Source organism: Dendropsophus ebraccatus, chromosome 13 (genome assembly GCF_027789765.1).
Source record: "Dendropsophus ebraccatus isolate aDenEbr1 chromosome 13, aDenEbr1.pat, whole genome shotgun sequence".
Classification (NCBI taxonomy): domain Eukaryota; kingdom Metazoa; phylum Chordata; class Amphibia; order Anura; family Hylidae; genus Dendropsophus; species Dendropsophus ebraccatus.
In genome coordinates this window covers 23181416-23200756 of record NC_091466.1, presented here as the reverse complement: position 1 = coordinate 23200756, position 19341 = coordinate 23181416, and the positions used below count along the sequence as shown (strand labels likewise).

The following is a 19341-nucleotide window of genomic DNA, read 5'->3' as shown; positions in this document are numbered from 1 at the left end:
TGACAATTATTTCCGGACGTCTTTTGCAATCACCAGGTGTTATTTTTTAGTTGTTCACACACTTTTTTTTTCACCGTCCTTTCACCGTTTTTACTATTAAATTCAATGGACTTTTCAATTACAGATACATCCAAAGGCCAATTAGTAAACCAAAACTAGAATAAGGTACCAACAGCTGATATTGTACTAACGGACAGCCAAACAGGGAAATGACGGATATAATTATTTCTTTTTAAAAATGGAGAGGAAAAAAACGTTGTGCGTACATAGTCTTAAGCTGATCACCAGAGTTGCTTTACTAACAAATATTTATATGTTCTCTTTGTTATAGAGGTTCCTATTCTTCAAAACCAATGAATAAGACTGTGGTAACAGAGTTCATTCTTCTGGCCTTCTCCGATTTACAGCATCTTCAAATGTTACTTTTTGTCTTCATCCTATTGGCATTTATGTCCTGTGTTATGGGGAACAGCACCATACTTCTATAAGTAAGAAATGAGCATTCACTCCATACACCAATGTATTTTTTTATTAGTAATTTTGCTGTTTTAGAAATTATTTTTGTATCTGTCACTGTTCCTAAACTTCTAGCTAATCTTATATTTATATTACTAATCTTATATTAATTATAGCTAGAGAGAGATATCATTTACTGGATGCTTTACCCAGTTATATACATTTAATTCATTGGGAGTAGAGGAATGCTATCTTCTGGCAGTTATGGCCTTTGATGGCGATTTATCCATTAACAACCCTTTACACTATTACAGTATAATCAATAAAACTCTCTGTGTTAAACTTGCAGTTGCCCCATGGGTTATTGGATATTTCATTGCTGCCATACCTACAGTATTTACAGCTGAGCTGGAGTTTTGTGGACCCAATGAAGTCAACCATTTCTTGTGTGATCTGAAGAATATAGCCCGTTCTAATCCTTTGGTCAGCAACCTGGTTACAAGTTCAACAGCTGTATTTGCCACTGTGGTACCATTCCTATTCATTTTAGGATTCTACATCCACATTATTGTCACCATCTCAAAAATTAAGAGCACCACAGGAAAACAGAAAGCCTTCTCCACCTGTTCCTCCCACCTCATTGCGGTCAGCATGTTCTACTGCTCAGCCATTGTTGTATATGTCAGACCTAAAGGCAGTCAACATGACAAATTCCTTGCGCTCATGTACAGTATACTGTTGTTATTCCAGCACTTAACCCATTCATTTATACCTTAAGGAACAAGGATGTGAAAGCAGGTCTGAGAAACTTATTGCTACTAAGAGTCCTTGGTCCAAAGAGGACAAGCAACATTCAGCAGGATCATAGGGTAGCAGGATTAAAGATGGTTGTATGTCTTCTTCAGCCTCAAAAACTGTATAACCTTGTAGATGTTCATGTATAGGAGAAGAAACTATTAAATAAAAAAAAAAAAAAAAAAAAATTGAAACAAATTAATTAATGACACATACAGTCTAAGGCTATGTACACACAATGTAAAAGTATGGCCATCGGCAACAACAGCCATACTTTGTATGGTGTGGAACACTGCCTTATCGGCTCCGGCTGCTTGCTTCATTGTGTGCTATGGGGAGTTCTGATGCGGGCGCATGCTGATGCGCCCGCATCAGAACACTGTGGCCGGAAAGATCATTCGGATGGTACTTAACCAACCGGGAAGCTGTGGAGCACAGGAGAGAAGACCGGGAGCCGAGAGAGGTAAGGTGTCAGATGTTTGAGCAATCCACTCCTGAGGAAGTTATGGGAACATAACGGAACGTGTGGGGTTTAGGTGACCCTATACCAGGAGGACAGCAAGTTATTTTATATGAACAAGCCAAAAAGACAGAAATGGCTGCACATCGCACCCATGGCTGACACGAAAGCTTATTCAGCTACATTTAAAACCAACATCAGAAGTTAGTATATAATTTGGCCAAACCATATTGCCTCATGTACCACGTGCAGGTCTTCTGATACACGAGTCCCTAACCAAAAAACATCACTGTGCCGGTCAGCGACCACAATCCCCGCAAAACGTGCGCAAGCAGAGAAGGGGGGCGCTGACCGGCACAGTGATGTTTTTTGGTTAGGGACTCATGTGTATCAGAAGACCTGCACGTGGTACATGAGGCAATATGGTTTGGCCAAATTATATACTAACTTCTGATGTTGGTTTTAAATGTAGCTGAATAAGCTTTCGTGTCAGCCATGGGTGCGATGTGCAGCCATTTCTGTCTTTTTGGCTTGTGCATATTTTATGTATTCTGTCCCTTTTTTCATTGTGGCTAGCACTCGTGATTTGTAAGACCCATGTGATCCAAATTAGCAGGAAGCACCTGTGTACATAAGGGGAGGATCTCCTAGTATTCTCCCATTCTACCTGCAGAGGAATGGAGAGAGAGGTAAGAGCTTGTTCACACTTGTGTTGCTTGGCGTCCACTTTTTACGCCGGTGGCGCCTGTGGGGTCTGGTGGGGCCTTTTAGGGTCTGGTCCTGTGACAATGGGGTTGCAGGGCTATTCCGTGGCCCCCCTTCTCTGCCTGCGCACGTTTTGCGGGAATTGTGGTCGCTGACCGGCACAGTGATGCTTTTTGGTTAGGGACTCATGTGTATCAGAAGACCTGCACGTGGTACATGAGGCAATATGGTTTGGCCAAATTATATACTAACTTCTGATGTTGGTTTTAAATGTAGCTGAATAAGCTTTTGTGTCAGCCATGGGTGCGATGTGCAGCCATTTCTATCTTTTTGGCTTGTGCATGTCATTTTATATGAGATTGGTTCATGGCACTTAGCACTTTTTGATGAACTTATTTCGCTGCTATTTTTGCAACTACTTTGTATATTGTAGTGCCATCTGTCTTCGTGTGTTTATTACATGCTAGCCGTCTAGGTTACTACATTGCCTTTCCTAGTATCTTAGCTCCACTCTAAGGATTGTGGGGGTCGCTAGATTCTGTTTTCGACCCTTATGGTCAATTTTAAGTGGTTTTAAACTTTGTCTGTGATGTTTGTTAATAAAGTGAGTAAAGTGAGAAATTAGAAGCGGGCACTCACCGATCCGGTATGTCTTCAGGCTGGTTTATTGAGAGGTTCACTTCATAACATGCAGGCGGGGGGGGGGGGGAGCAGACACGTCTTCACGGGTAGACTACAATTGTTACTCGCGGTAATACACTTCTTCCGGTCTACGGATGAAGACCAGAAGAAGCGCGTAGTTTGTTAATAAAGATTGTCTATTTTTTCCTACATTTTGTGTGTACATCTGATATATGACGCATCTGCTGCTTGTTTGGTGGTTCATTGTTCTGTTTTGGATGTGTTGAGATGCACCACTCTCACATCATTTAGCTGTGCCCACCATTTTTCAACTTGTTGTGTAGATGTTTGAGCAATCGTCAGCTGTCAGCCGCACATCACTATTAAACGTAGCGATGCGTGGTCGTGCCCAACGATTTAAGGTTCAAACCTAAATCCACAATCAGCCGAGGATCTTGTCACCAGCTGATCGTTGTCTCTATTACACGGAACAATAATCGGTCAAATCGCCCCGATTTGGCCGATTATCGCTCCGTGTAATAGGGCCCTAAATTAGAGATGAGCAAATCTCTTAAAATTATTACATACATTTATTTGAATATGCCATCCACTTTCATTAACTCAGCCCAGCCCAGATTTTCAGTATACAGGGACTCCTCCCCTTGGCAGAACTTCCTGCTCCTGTATATATGTTCTGCAGTGCCCTAGTCTACTGGCAGATGGCAAAGTGCATGGCTGAGTAAATGGTGATTTATTTGATGTGCCACACACTCTATACTATATCAACAAAAAAGGACTGGTGCCTGAAGGGTTTTTCACATAGACAGAACAATAAGAAGACTTAAGTAGCCCAATAGTGACCCTCGTTTCCCTAGCACCTGATTGAGTGTAGTAAAATTCAAATATTTTATTAATCTACATATTTAAAGATACACAGTATTTAAAAACACTGTTATCTAGGGGGTGGCTGTATCCTAAGATGACTTTGTAATACACTGGCATTTCAGTCAATAACTCGCTTTTGCCGCTAGCACAAGATATATTATCAAAACGGACGTCGTGAATGGCCGTTGTATAACGCTAATTGCGGCCGAAATTAATAAACAGGTTCATTATTTTTGGCCGTAGGTAGTGTTATGTTTTTATATAACATTGCTTAAGTCTGCATATTTTCCATCACAATCCAGCTAGAAAAAGTAATGATTTCTTCTTTCACCCCACTCAACATGTTTCAGCACCAAATGTGTCATTGTAAAATGGCAGTGCCTGCCTACCAGTGTAGATGTATAAAGATAAAAGGGGACATTTACAAAGGTACACAGGCGTACACCAGGGAGAAGGCGCAGATTCACCCCCTCTCCATGGCTGAGCCTGCTGTATGCCCCACTCGCCCAATGGGCAGGCTGGAGGAGCTCAGGGGAAGGAGGGTGCGGCAAGGTGGCCTCCTCCCGTACTGCATTTATCATGATCTACGCCTGCTTGCAGCCGTTAATTATAATCCAAATCTACACCTGCTGGAAGCAGGTTTAGATTTGTGCCGCTGTGTGCAGGTTCGGCACCCAGCCGGCTGGATTCACTAAGTGGCATGTGCCTCCACACTTGCCTTCACACTTAACCCGGCAGCTGCCCAGCTAATGCATTACCTGGCCGCACTCCTGCTTGCTTCTAAGGCTTCTGTCTCCTTGGTGTCCTGCTCAGCCAATCCCTGATTGACTTAGTGGCATGTCAAGGAGCCAGGCAGCTGCCGGGTTAAATGTGATGGTGCTTTACATTCTTGCAGTGGTATAAAAAAAATCCATATTATGGATTTTTATGTAAAGCTATGGAAAATGACAGGACACAGGATAGCAGCGGCTCCCCCCCAGCACCGATCTGGCCCGAACCCTCCATTGATAATCATTAGAAGGGATGGGTCAGTGGGGGCCATAGCCAGGCCCTGTCCCCGGTACCCCTAACGGCTTACCAGGCAGAAGAATTCACAGCTAACTACACTAGAACAGCTTTGAGGAAGGTAACAGATGCATGCCCCATGCCCACCAGGGAACTATCAGCAGGTTAGATTAGTCTAACCTGCTGATAGTTCCCCTTTAAGTGTACCTTGTCTGTTTACACATGTCTCTGCTATCTGCTCTATTGATATATGACCATAATGCGACCAAAATGACTATTATGAGCCTCTAAGAGATGCTTTGAGACTACATTTTAGAAAACAAGAGTTTGCATTAAACCGTATGTACAGTAATGCTAAAACAGCATAATCATCCTTTAACCCCTAGACGACCCTGGACGTAGGGTTACGTCATGGAAGTCTGTCCCCAGACGACCCATGACGTAACCTTACGTCATGGGTGTTATTCCCGCTATGAAGCGCGCTCCGGAGCGGAGCGCGCTTCATAGGAGGTGGGGGCCGGCTGCAGTGAGCAGCCGGGACCTCACCGGTAATGACACGCTGCAGCGATCGCGCTGCCGCGTGTCATTAACCCCTTAAACGCCGCGATCGCGGCGCGACCGCAGCGTTTAAGTGTAAGTGACAGGGGGAGTCCCCTGTCACTTACCGATCGGGACCCCCGCAGTGTGACTGCGGGGGTCCCGATCGTTGAAACGGACTGCTGGAGGTCTCTTACCTGCCTCCATGCGGTCCGATCAGCGATCTGCTACACTGAGCCTGCACAGGCAGGCTCAATGAGCAGAGCGCCGATAACACTGATCAATGCTATGTCTATGGCAGAGCATTCATCAGTGTATAAATCAAAGTACTGTATGTAGAAGTCCCCCAAAGGGACTTCAAAAGTGTAAAAAAAAAAAAGTTCAAAACACTATTACACTACCCCAAAACCCCTCCCCCAATAAAAGTCTAAATCACCCCCCTTTCCCATTATATAAATAAAACATATAAAAATAAATAAATAGATAAACATATAATATACCATAGCGTGCGTAATTGTCCGATCTATTAAAATATAACAAGCGTCATTGCGACCGGTAAACGGCGTACACGAAAAGAGGGGAAAAAGTGCGCAGATTACCGATTTTATGTTACATTATATATTAAAAAAAATCAATAAAAAGTGATCAAAACGTCCGATCTTCACAAATATGGTATTAATAAAAACTAGAGATCATGGCGGAAAAAATGACACCCCATACAGCCCCGTAGGTGAAAAAATAAAACCGTTATAAGCGTCACAATAGGCCCATTTTATTAATATTTAATTGCCAAAAAAAAGGATTTCATAAAAAAAAAATATATAACATTAGAGAATCTGTGTAACCTGCATATGGTTGTGTTCGGACTGACCTATAGAATAATAGTGTCATGTCGCTGTTACCATATAGTGCATTACGTAGACACAGGAACCCCCCAAACGTTACCATATTGCATTCTTTCTTACGATTTCACCTATTTATATCTTCATAAATAATATATTTGGAATTCCATCATACATGTTATGGTAAAATGAATGACGCCATTACACAGTACAACTATTCCTGTAAAAAACAAGCACTTACATGGCTTGTAGATAGAAAACTGAAAGTGCTGGAGCTCTTAGAAGGGGATGAGGGAAAAACGAAAGCACTAAGATCAAAATCTGCGCGGTCCACTGGGTCATTTTGGGCCTGGTCCTCAAAGGGTTAATCCCACACCTCTTGGGCCCTTCTATCATAGGACTACTGAAATGTTTCTTGACTTCTTTAAACGGATGGGGGATGAAACATTCTTTAGTAATTCAGCTTACCTAAATGTAATCCTAGGCCTATTTGGGAAAATGATTTTAAGGACTGTCTGCAGTAGAAGAACATTCCAACTGTTTCTCCAAGTTGGCTCTAACCTTTTTATTCCCCATATTGACTGCACCATAAAACAGTGATAACAGAGGGTATGACTGTCATGCGATCAATCATGTCGCAAACATTGTCTCCCTTGTAATCTTGTAGGTTACAGGTAAGTTTACAAGACTCCTGAAAAAAAAAAAAAAAACATATTAAAAGATACTTGGACGTTCAGTAAGGTTCCCAGGACAGTAGGGCAGTGCCCAAAATCTGAGACTGTTCCACTAGATCTGGGACATTTGAGAAGTATGGCCATGCTACGTAAGCCAGCCACCAGGAGGCAGTGATTGATGGAAGGCGCTGCCAGAAGTGATCATCAGTGTGTCCATGGCAGCAGCTTCTCATTTTCATCAAGATGGCGGCCACCTCTCTCTACTAATGCACTATTGGTGTAACATGTGCAAGACACAGATCATGTGCAGTTCACAGCATGAACAACTCCAGCATAAGAAATAGGGTCAGGAGGCGTCCTTATCTTCTATGTCCTGTATGTACAGTACGTCCTGTGTAATTACAGAGAACACAGATGATGTTAGACAGAGCAGCCCCAAGCAAAAGTATTCAACATAATAAAATAAAAAGGCATCACCAAAAGTAACATAACATTATCCTAATATACAAATTATATACCATATACTGTATATATATATATATATATATATATATATATAATATATATATGCAAATAACACAATTCCTTTAAATAAAGTAAAGTTAATCAATGTGATTTCATGTACAGTGGACTAATAAGCTCCATGTTTCTAATTCTGAGGTTAATGAAGGCTCATTATATATAGTATTATCAAAGGACGCTATTCCCTACAGTCATAATCCCTCTTCTGCTTTTCAGTAAAGAATATAAAAAAGTATTTTACACAATGTAGGTAACTGCTCTTATATTACTGGATAAAAGGGGCTTCACTTTCTTTCATTGTATCTTAATTCCATGATGGAATAAAAGATAGATATATTGGCATTGCCTGACTATACAAGTTGTTCTAACAAGTGAGTCCAGTTGTTCTACACAGGGAAAAGGATTGCATTGCTTGCATTTATAATGACTACACAAAACATGGTCCAACTTCTGCTATTATTAAGGGAAATATTGTATTGGAATAAAAGGTTGACTATTGTTGAATGGCAACATATATGACTTGTTGCTCAACTGGATGCATTGCCTCAAGGAAGAAAGAAATCCAATTGTGAGAATGAAACATTGCACATGACAGGTAAATAAAGCAAGAAGCTGTATTTACTTTATCCTGGAGTTGCCTATTCTGTTTTGATTGCTTAAAGCGACTCTGACTCTGCCCCCCTCAAACCACTTGTATTTTTGCATAGCTGCTTTTAATCCAAGATCTGTAGTGGGGTCCATTTGTCAAGTGATGAAGTTATTGTCCTAAAAAAACTACTTTTAAACTTGCAGCCCTGTATCAAATTGGCGTGGCCTAGAGTGTCTATGCCCTAGAGCTGCACTGCCTCTCTGTCACACCTGTTCACACAGGTGATGAATAGGAAAAATCCTGCCAGGGGCATTCCTAATGATGAGGAGGGTGGGGAGGAGGGACGGAGAGGTGGTGCAAGCCTTATGCACACTGTAGGCCACGGCAATTTGACACAGGACTTCAAGTTTAAAAGTTGTTTTTAGGACAATAACTGCATCACCTGACGAGCGGACCCAAGGACAGATCTCGGATTAAAAGCAGCTATGTAAAGGTACAAGCAGTTTTTTTTTTTTGGGGGGGGGGGTGGGGTCAGTATGTGGGTACAGAGTCACTTTAAGGTGTTGAGAAGAGCGATTAGTGAAATATTTGACACCTCAGAAAATGATGCAAACACATCCAGAATGCAACTGGGACATAAGGGGAAGCATGCCTGGGTGCATCTAACCAGCCAAAGTTGCAGCCTCTCTACAATACACTTCAAACCCTCTCAGTATACAGGTATATACTCACTATATAGTATTTTTTTTAGAAATGCCTTCAGACAACAGGTTTTCCAATGGTTAATGTTACTCACAGAGCACAAAAGAATAGTATCAAATTATTATATTTTTTGCACACTCTCAGTATACAGTTGTATACCCTATATCTGGGGTTTTCAGCAAGTAGATAAACTGCAGCCTATTCCTCACAGCTACCTGTCTATCTGAACACACTGATGTGCAGCTAGCCGGTTTAATAGTTGTATATATGTGTGAACAGTCTCTGCTATCTATAATTTTAGCCCTAACGAGGGCTTTTGGGGGTCCCTCCTGCCTCAAATCACCTAACGTCCTTCATTGGTTTAAAAAAATGTTCCAGGGAAGGTGGAAGGGGAATCTAATTTTTATTGTATTTTTGGTCAAATACTCGAATACCTACTCAATCGAGCAGTACTGGCTCCTCTCTATTAAAGCCTAACTGTTGTTTATTTTATTTTTTATTTTTTTGTGATTTTAACCCTTTGAGGACCAGGCCCAAAATGACCCAGTGGACCTCCAAATTTTGATCTTAGTGTTTTCGTTTTTCCCTCCTCCCCTTCTAAGAGCTCTAGCACTCTCAGTTTTCTATCTACAAGCCATGTAAGTGCTTGTTTTTTACAGGAATAGTTGTACTTTGTAATGGCGCCTTTCAATCTACCATAACATGTATGATGGAATTCCAAATATATTATTTATGAAGATATAAATAGGTGAAATCGTAAAAAAGAATGCAATATGGTAACGTTTGGGGGATTCCTGTGTCTACGTAATACACTATATGGTAACAGCAACATGATACTAATATTCTATAGGTCAGCCCGAACACAACCATATGCAGGTTACACAGATTCTCTAATGTGTATTTTTTTTATGAAATGCGTTTTTTTTTGGCAATTAAATATTAATAAAATGGGCCTATTGTGACGCTTATAACGGTTTTATTTTTTCACCTACGGGGCTGTATGGGGTGACATTTTTTCCGCCATGATCTCTAGTTTTTTATTAATACCATATTTGTGAAGATCGGACGTTTTGATCACTTTTTATTGATTTTTTTTAATATATAATGTAACATAAAATCGGTAATCTGCGCACTTTTTTCCCTCTTTTCGTGTACGCCGTTCACCGATCACAATGACGCTTGTTATATTTTAATAGATCGGACAATTACGCACGCTACAGTATATTATATGTTAATCTATTTATTTATTTTTATATGTTTTATTTATATAATGGGATAGGGGGGTTATTTCAACTTTTATTGGGGGAGGGGTTTTGGGGTAGTGTAATAGTGTTTTGAACTTTTTTTTTTTTACACATTTTAAGTCCCTTTGGGGGACTTTTACATACACTAGTTTGATTTCTACACTGACCATTGCTATGCCATAGGCATAGCATTGATCAGTGTCATCGGCGATCTGCTCATTGAGCCTTCCTGTGCAGGCTTAGTGTAGCAGATCGCCGATCGGACCGCACGGAGGCAGGTGAGAGACCGTTTCAACGATCGGGACCCCCGCAGTCGGTAAGTGACAGGGGACTCCCCCTGTCGCTTACACTTAAACGCCGCGGCGTTTAAGGGGTTAATTACACGCGGCAGCGCGATCGCTGCAGCGTGTCATTACCGGTGAGGTCCCGGCTGCTCACTGCAGCCGGCCCCCACTTCCTATGAAGCGCGCTCGTAGAGTTACGTCATGGGTCGTCTGGGGACAGACTTCCATGACGTAACCCTACGTCCAGGGTCATCTAGGGGTTAAGAAACTTTGTAATAGGTTTTATTAGGCAAAAAAAGCCTATTTCTGTACTCAAAAAGCAGTTTTCCGCCCTCCCCCCCTTTTCACTTGCTGAGTACTTTAAAACCTATGGAGGGGGTAGGGACCAAGGGGGATGAGTTAACAGGGAGGGCAGACAAGAAGCTGTTCAGGTTAGTAACTGGGCACATAAAACGCTGGATTCACATGTCAGGAAGGTCACTAGTAGTCTGGGAAATTGGTGAGAGAAGATTGCAGGATGATGTGTTTTGCAGGACTGCCTTCTCTCCTCTATGTCTTCATTTTCTCCTTATTACTCCTCCCTTCTCCATAGAGCATAATGGACACAGAAATCCTGAGTCCAAATTGGTAGAATTGCAGGAAATGTGGCACCATTTTAAAATAGCCTGAGATTGCTCTTACACAAGGTGGGTCAGCTGTGGATTTTCTGCTGAAAACCTTATGTGTATCCACATATAAATGATATAATTCCAGCAAAGTAGATTATTGAAAAAATTTGATGTTTCAGACATTATAAAATGGGGATTATGCTTTCCAGTGCAACTACAGACACTCTTTTGGCATACATGTAGATAATAGAATGTTCTTATGTTAAAGTCCAACCTAGAACTGGTAAATCAGAGGCCCAAAGTGCTCTCTGCCACATAAAAGCAGGTAGGAGGAAGTTAGTACAAAGAGACTTCTTTAAACTTAGGGTAGAGAAAAGTCAATAGAGGAAGTTGAAAGGACCAGTGAGGACTTGAGGATCATCTCCACTTCTCATTTATTATTAAAATATTTTCTTATTATTTTAATCTTTACTTTACAAGAAATTAGGCTTTACATTGTGGTATAAAGTATCTGTATACTTTTTTTATTGCTTTTTAGTTAGAAATGCGAGATGTCAACCAGACCACAGTGATGGAATTTGTACTTCTGGGATTTTCCAATTTTCATGAGTTCCAGAAGTTACTTTTTTGCGCTATTCTTCTGGCGTATAATATTTGTGTTCTTGGAAACATAACTATCATTCTCTTAGTAAAAACTGAGTCCTCTCTTCATTCTCCAATGTACTTTTTCATCAGTACATTTAGTGTTCTGGAGATCATGTTCGCCTCCGTAACAGTTCCTACATTGCTGGCGATTCTTATTCAGACTGAGAAGACCATCTCATTTTTTGGTTGCTTTTTGCAGCTGTATCTCTACAGTGCCTTGGGAGAGACAGAGTGTTTCCTACTTTCTTTGATGGTCTTTGATCGATACTTAGCTATTAGCAATCCATTACGGTATTCTGCTATAATGAACAATCTATTCTGTTATAAATTGGCTGCCATGCCATGGGTTTTCGGTTTTCTTATATCCTTATTTCCTATAGCTGAGACTTTAGCTTTGGACTTCTGTGGACCAAACGAGATCAACCACTTCTTCTGTGACCTGGCACCGATGCAAAATTTAGCTTGTTCCAACTCATTTAGAAGTAACATAACTACAATTGTGGCAGCTTCTTTTTCAATAGTTTTGCCTTTTTTTGCTATAGTTGGCTTCTACATTCACATTATATATACTGTGTTGAAAATTAACAACAAAGAGGGTAAAACAAAAGCTTTCTCGACCTGCTCATCCCACCTCATTGTAGCGTCTATGTTTTATGGCTCAGCTATTATTGTGTATGTCAAGCCTAAAGGTACTCAAAATGACAAGTTCCTTGCTCTTATATACACTGTGGTGACACCACTTCTAAATCCATTTATATATACTTTAAGAAATAAAGAAGTAAAGAATTGTTTAAGAAAAGTAGCTAAACATATTATAACCCATTTTGAATGTTAAAAGTGTGGTCTGGTTTATAAAATTTAAAAACGTATTATAGTATTCGAAGCATTATTGTCATTTGCAGTACAGAGTGTACGGTATGGTGGCTTCCTTCCACCTAAGGGAGCTCACCACAGCACACTTGTAAAGCACATCAGGGACATGGTGGCAGGCATTGGGATGGCAGCTCTACATCCAGCGGTAGTGGACAACAAGTTTACAAGTGACAGCCAAGGAAGGGAACAGTTTTCATGTCCTGTGCGCCAAAAAAAAAATCACAGCTGGATGCCCTCATCTTCTGCTTACCAGGCATCTTTCCAAACAAAAACTTTGCTAAGTCTTACTTTCGGAGGAGGTCTTATATTTAGCAAGTCAGCAAAACCTCTACTAGGTCTTATTTTCAGATTATGTCATATGTCTTGATGACATGTCAAAAGTTACTACAAATGACAGTACCACTTTAATAAAGCTAGATTTCAAAATTCAAAAATTAGTACTTAATTTTAACTTATCATGCCCATATATCTTACACACAGACTGTAAGGTATGGGAAAAACAAGCTTCATTGCCACTTCCACACTTTCTAGATGGTACAATGCTGTAGCCCTCCCATGGCACTTCAGCTTTGGGGCAAAAATGAGCAGCATTGCTGTTCACAATGTAGGGTAGTAACATCCCTTTAGGACAAACCATAGTGCTTACGATGACAGGAGCAGGTAGAGCAATACCATTCAAGGACAGTATTAGATTACAAGCCCTAAAAAAATAAATAAAGGTAGAAAATCTCCCTTACCCGGAAACATGTCTCCCTGAAAAGTCCTCACAACAAAATTTTTGAACACTCCCAGCTTAAGGGGTTATTTCAAAGACAGGGTTCTCATCCCCTACTGAAGATGGATCTGCTTCCCTTTAAAGCCTTTGGCGCTGCCTCATTGCCAACACTTCAACCCATCTCCACATCATGTGCTGTTCTTGAAGATTAACTCTATGACACCTTTATACAGAAATGGGAAAAAGAGATGGGTTTGCTTCTGAAGAATCGAGCAGAAACTTTACCCTATGTCACAAGTTGTTTCTCTCTTGCAAGGCTCACGAAACCAGCATCAAAGTCATTTTGCGATGGTACAGAATGCCTGCCTGAGTGGCACAATATCGCACATCTAGTGAAGTTATCCCCTTCTCCAGCCCTTTTGGTTGAAAGTAATCAAGTTGATTAATAGAATCCATGCACAACTCTATACCCATCACCCTATTATCAGTAATCCCTGGACCCCTTAAGAAGGTTAAATGCTCCTTAGCCTGCTTTCTATTATTAGCTGCATGTACTGTAAATCCACGGAAGTGGAAATCTACCTCTAACCCTAGAGGTAGATAAGAAGTGTAAGAGGCAGAAAAGTGAGGGAAAAAAACTGCCCCTGAGATTTGTTTAACGACATGTGACATAAAACAGTTAACGAATACCTCCCTTCAGCTGTGCTTTAGACGAGTGCTTCTCAAACTTTTTCTATTGGAGCCTCACCCAACAGACCAAGGCAATGCCGGGGCCTCACCATCTGTGATGAAAGTCCATTTAAGAGCTGAAAGTAATGCTAGGACTACCTTTTACCCATCTCCCAAGGTCTATATACTAATCAAACAAATAATGCAAGTACAAAATAAATTAATAATGTTGCTAAAATTGAGATTTTGGAGGATCATAGTTACTTTTGTAAAAAAAATGGCTCCCCAGCTGGGCCTCACCAACAAATAGGGGGCGCCTCCCTGGTGAGGCCCGCCTCACAGTTTAAGAAGCACTGCTTTAGACAATATAAGTAATAGATAAGACAGTGACACCTAGTGGGGAAAATACAAACAACATCTTCTTCATCAGGCACTTTACCCAAGGGGAATAAAAACTAAGCAAACCACCCGTAGAGGGACAATACACATTCCCCCCTTGAAAGCGGGTGAAGACTGTGAGGCACTTCCGGTAGGCAGGTAAAGTCTATGGGAGCTGGCTCCACCAAGATGGCCATTCCTAGTGATGTTAGCGAAAGTGTACAACTCCTTCAGGGGTCCCATTGGAAACACTCTGTGACTCTTTGATCCTGTTTGTAGCATAGCTGGAGGCTGACGGGAACGCTTTACTTTTCCTGCTCTTCTGGAGCAAAAATAGGCTGGGCTGCACACACTGTAACAAACCCCTGCGGGAGCTAAAAGACACTGCAGCTAGAAAAATACACAGTTCTCTTTAAAAGAGCACTCCCCCACTCTTGAATCTTGGTATGGGGAGGTTGTTAAGTTGAGGCAGACTTTATACAAGGCAGTCAGTGTGCACAAATCCCTTGCGATTTATTGACTCTGACATTTTGAGTAAAGATAACAAGGCAGGTTCTCCGTAGTCACTGGAGTGTGTTGCACCAAAAATGCACCACACCAAAATGTTGAAAAACACTGGAAACTGCACAGGAGATCACTTTAAACAGTTGGAGACATACTTTAGGACAGCTCTGAGGCAGCAAAACAGCATGAATCCTGTTTATGATGCCACGCAAGGCGGTGCCACATGCCGGTATAGCTATGCAGTGTTGTGGCAGCTAGGTGGGTATAGGATCATCTGGGCATTTGTCACTGTGGCCAGGAGTGGTGTTGGAACCCACTCCCAAACAAACGGGCACTGCACTTGAGGTGGAACAGTTAACCCAAGTGTAAGGTCTGGGTGCAGATGTGACGCCTCAAAATTAAACAGCAGGTGCAGGTGACAGAGGAAGAGAAAGGTAGAAGTTGAGGTAGCTTAAATGGGCACTGTCGTTTTTTTTTTTTTTGACTGCCGGCATCCCATTGCACCTCTCGGTTATCTTGCTTCTGAACTGCAGTTAATCCCAACTTATGCTACTAATTACACACTGACAACTGTTTTTTTTTTTTTTTTTAAATGCGTGGGGGTAGGCCACAGCTTTTTTTTTAATTTTCTTAAAAACCATTTAAAACTTTTTAAACATGGATTTGTGTAATGTGAGGATAGGACCTTGCTACTGTGGCCGCACCTATCCTAAAGGAATGCGTGCCGAACTCCTTCGGATCAGCCCCAACAGCTACGAAACATTTTTTAAACAAAGATTCAAATTGGTACTTCATCACTGCGGAACGATCTTCATGAACCAAAAATTGGGGAAGTGTGGTCTCCGGCTGGGCTGGCCGGATTTTGACATATTCTTCAACTAGGTGTACCGGACAGTAACCCCCAACTAAACGATTGACAGCCAGCCAAGCCCCTACGGCGTATATATCTGTCTTGGATTTTCTAATGAAGATTTTCATGGAACCGGGAAGGATAACTACGTCAGGCACACGGAGCCCAGTTGGCTTTGTCTTTAATAAGGCTACTAATTCGCTTACCCGCAGGGCCCCAATGAATGCTAAACTAAATGCTGCCTGAAAGACGACCACTTCGTAGGGATAAGAACACAACTCTCGCAAACTAACTATTAATTGGTGCAATAAAGAAAAGGAAATGGGTCTACGATTGTCCCTGCGAACCACTTCTTTCTTTCATTCCCGCAAAACTAATTTTACCGCAAGATCCTTAGTGGAATCAGCAAGACCCCAGAGTGTAAGCATGAAAGAAACCCCGGACAGACGTTTCTTTGCCACCATGGCTGATACCCCAGCCTTTCTAAGGTTTGTTAAGTAAGTCCACGTAACCTGTTTAGAAACCATTGGATGTGACCAGTCCAACCGTGCTGCGCATTCCAACCATTCCGCCCATGCCTTACCATGACTAGACCACGTAGTGTCTGATAATGATGATTCCAGCAAGGGCCTCAGGTGTTCACCAGCTCCCAAAGAAAAACTGGGCATGGCGCTCCTTCCCATTGTGCATGAGGATGCAGCTCCCTGAAACGACTCCACTGAAAACGGGAAAGAGAGTGAGCCATAGAATTACTCTCGCCTGGGACATGCTTAGCCCTAAAGACTATGTTATATTGCAAACATCTCAAAACCAAGTGATGTAACAATGCTAAGACTGGCAAGGACGTTGATGTCAGATTATTAATTAAATAAACAAAATTTAGGTTATCCGTCCAAAAGCGAATCCTCCTGTTTGCCATTTGCACAGCCCATAACTCCAACGCGACAATTATTGGAAACAATTCTAGAAGGATTAATTTTTTGTAAAACCTTCCAACGCCCACGAATGCTCCCATGGCTCGGCGGACCATTGGTCCTTAAAAATTGCACTAAAACCATGGCTACCTGCCGCATCCATGTACAATCGCAGGTCTCTGTTGTCCAACTCCTCTTCCCTGAAGCACGAAATACCATCGTACTCCTGTAGAAAGGAGCGCCAAGTTCTCAAATCCGCCTTCAGGGGAGCCGTCAATCTTATGTAATGCGACGGTTGGCGTCCGCCAGCCGTGGCCATGTACAGGTGACGGGAGAAGACTCGCCCCATTGGCATTATCCTGCAGGCGAAAACGAGAAGGCCCAACAATGTCTGCAACTGGCGCAGCCTGATCTTTTTGGCTAAGAAGCATTCGTCTATGGTCGACAGTAGTCTTGCTAACTTTACGGGTGGCAAACCCACAAACATACGTTGAGTATCAATTTGAACACCCAAGAAGGATAAACATGTTGTTGGGCCCTCTGTTTTGACCAAAGGTCTTGGCCACTTTAGCCTTCTTATCCTCAGATTTGTCAAAACGCTTTTCTTTGTCTACTGTTAAATGGTCAACCAATATCAAAGACCATTCATTAGCAAGAATTTTTTCTTTAACTTCCATAGATGTGTCCCCAAGGGGGCCACCCCACAAAAATGTAAATCTTTAAACATCAAACTTGCTGATGTTGCCATCCTAGCCGGCAAAGATTCCGCCGCTGGGGAATGTTTGCAAGCTCCATCTGAAGCCGTTTGATTTTTTGACATCTTATCCAATACAGTACGCAACATGGAAACTACTTCGCTTTCCCCAACTACTTTGCTTTCCCCACCAGTAACCAACTGCGGTGTATGAGACCATGCCCGAAGGCAAGACAACTCACCTTCGGAGATGCGCAGAGGTGCAGAACCAGGGTTAGAGACTGACTGGCTGGCTGCGGAGCCAATGAGGTGGTGGTGGTGGGGGTCGAGCATAGATCCTGTATGAGAAGATCGCTCAAGCCGGGACTCCCTGCTACTCCGCCTTGATGACCCACGGCTTCTGACCCTGCGATGAGAACTGTGTCGTACTCTGGAATCTTCGGACGATGAACCAGATGATGGTGAATAATGCCTGTGTCTTGATGACCTGCGGTAGCACCTCTTGTGGCGCCTACGTCCTTCTGCTTCTTTGCACGCTGATTTGGGACGGTGCGATCTAGATGCGTGGGAAGTGCGCCTGCGCTGTTTACGGACGGCAGATTTATAGGACTCGACTGAAAAAATTCACTGCTGGAGCTATCCTGTCCTGCAGTTTCTGCTGGGGAGCCAGCAGGTGGTGCTGCAGTGCAGGGGATGGGAAGCATGGGAGCTGAGCTAGGTTTTGGCACACGGCCAAACCACCTAGCCAGCCGACCTGGAGGAGGAGGGGGAGGGGGGGAGACAGAGCAGGAGGGGGAATCGCCACAGCCGTGGGAAGCACAGAGGGAACCAGAGGGCAGGCCGAGGGGACACTGGTGGAATGGGAGGAAGCAGCAGCCGCTGCTATTATCTGTGAATCCAAGGGAGAAGCCGACACACACTGCCCTCAAGCAGCTTTTCCCGCGCTCTGAGCAGGGTGCGCACCCCTGGCTGCAGAGGCACGCACCGCTGATGAAACTCTCCTATGCCCCTGCTCAAGAGCACCTTGCAAGGGGGGTCTTTTCGGACTTCCCATCCCTTTTATCTATACTGCGTCTCCCACTAGCCGGGGGAGACGGACTCAGTCGGGTAGGAGCGCGGGCTGTCCGTTGCGGCCGTGAGGATCAGGGAACCGCCGGGTCAGCAGGCAGGGAAACTGAGCTTACCAGGGGAGCAAGCCATGCAACCCCTTCCAGACGAATCCGTTCCTGGAGACAGGCCAGGACATTGTCATCAGCCATGACAGGAGGAAGCCTGACACTGTAACACCTAAAGCTGTTTAACCTGCTTGTCACACTGGTGTGGTGTTCTGCCACTTCCTGCCTGTTACTTTTATTTGCCCATTTCCACGCCCCTCAGACCGCCCTGAACATGGACCGCCTTTTTGGGTGCTTGCTACGCCCCTGTCCCGGTCATTCACAGTCACCGGCTGCTTAACCAGCGCCAGTGTCCCATAATGAATAGTAAATAAAATTTGGAAACACTTTCTAATTTACTCCTATTAAAAATTTTGTTATCACAATTAAAATAAAGGATATAAATTCTGCCAGCAGGGGGCACTGTTTCTGTTTTTGCTATCTCTCCTCTTATGGCGAAAATTATGTCTGATGGAAAAAAAAAAGTCATGATTGCTCGCTCCCGAACTTGATTGGCAGGTCTACAGAGCGCGCATTAGGACCTTTGCTGCGCGTTCACAGTGAAGATAAAGGACAATTCAGTTCTGTGGTGCACTGACACACAGGAAAGGTATCGCCTGCTGCTGAAAACAACCTCCAGTCCATGGAAGTGAATACCCTGCCGACTCATACAGGACAAGGATTACTTATTTCACTCAGGTAATATTATTTGTGGTAAAATCCGGACCTGAGGGTGGTCTCTTCTTATGGCCCCAGTGTTCACCCTGCTCCCTGGGGAGATAAGCATAGACCATCTGCAGGCCCCGATTTTATAATGTTTATTACAATGGCTCCCTGTCAGCACTATTCTGATGGAGCTCTCTGCCGCGGAATCCCGCCGCGATCGGTGTGCTGCTTTAAGCGAATGGGAAAGCGCGCGCTCGTCCGATTCCTCTCCTCTCTGCTCAAAGAACTAACGTGTTAGTTCTTCGAGCGGAGAGCGGCTGCAGCGGACGAGCGCGCGCCCTCTCATTCAC

The 19341-nt window shown here is 43.0% G+C and overlaps 1 protein-coding gene and 1 pseudogene across 1 annotated transcript; both read left to right on the top strand.

Moving 5' to 3' along the window:
• The first annotated feature begins 353 nt into the window (after window positions 1–353).
• LOC138770507 (olfactory receptor 10A4-like) lies at window positions 354–1400 on the top strand (annotated as a pseudogene).
• Window positions 1401–11473: 10073 nt separating this feature from the next.
• On the top strand, window positions 11474–12409 carry LOC138770506 (olfactory receptor 6E1-like). The gene has a single exon (XM_069949612.1). The coding sequence runs from the start codon at window positions 11474–11476 to the stop codon at window positions 12407–12409; it is 936 nt and encodes a 311-aa protein (XP_069805713.1).
• The last annotated feature ends 6932 nt before the right edge of the window (window positions 12410–19341 follow it).

Bases quoted from the DNA above. Each gene is read 5' to 3' on its own strand.
- LOC138770506 (XM_069949612.1), top strand. From the start codon at position 11,474: ATGCGAGATGTCAACCAGACCACAGTGATGGAATTTGTACTTCTGGGA.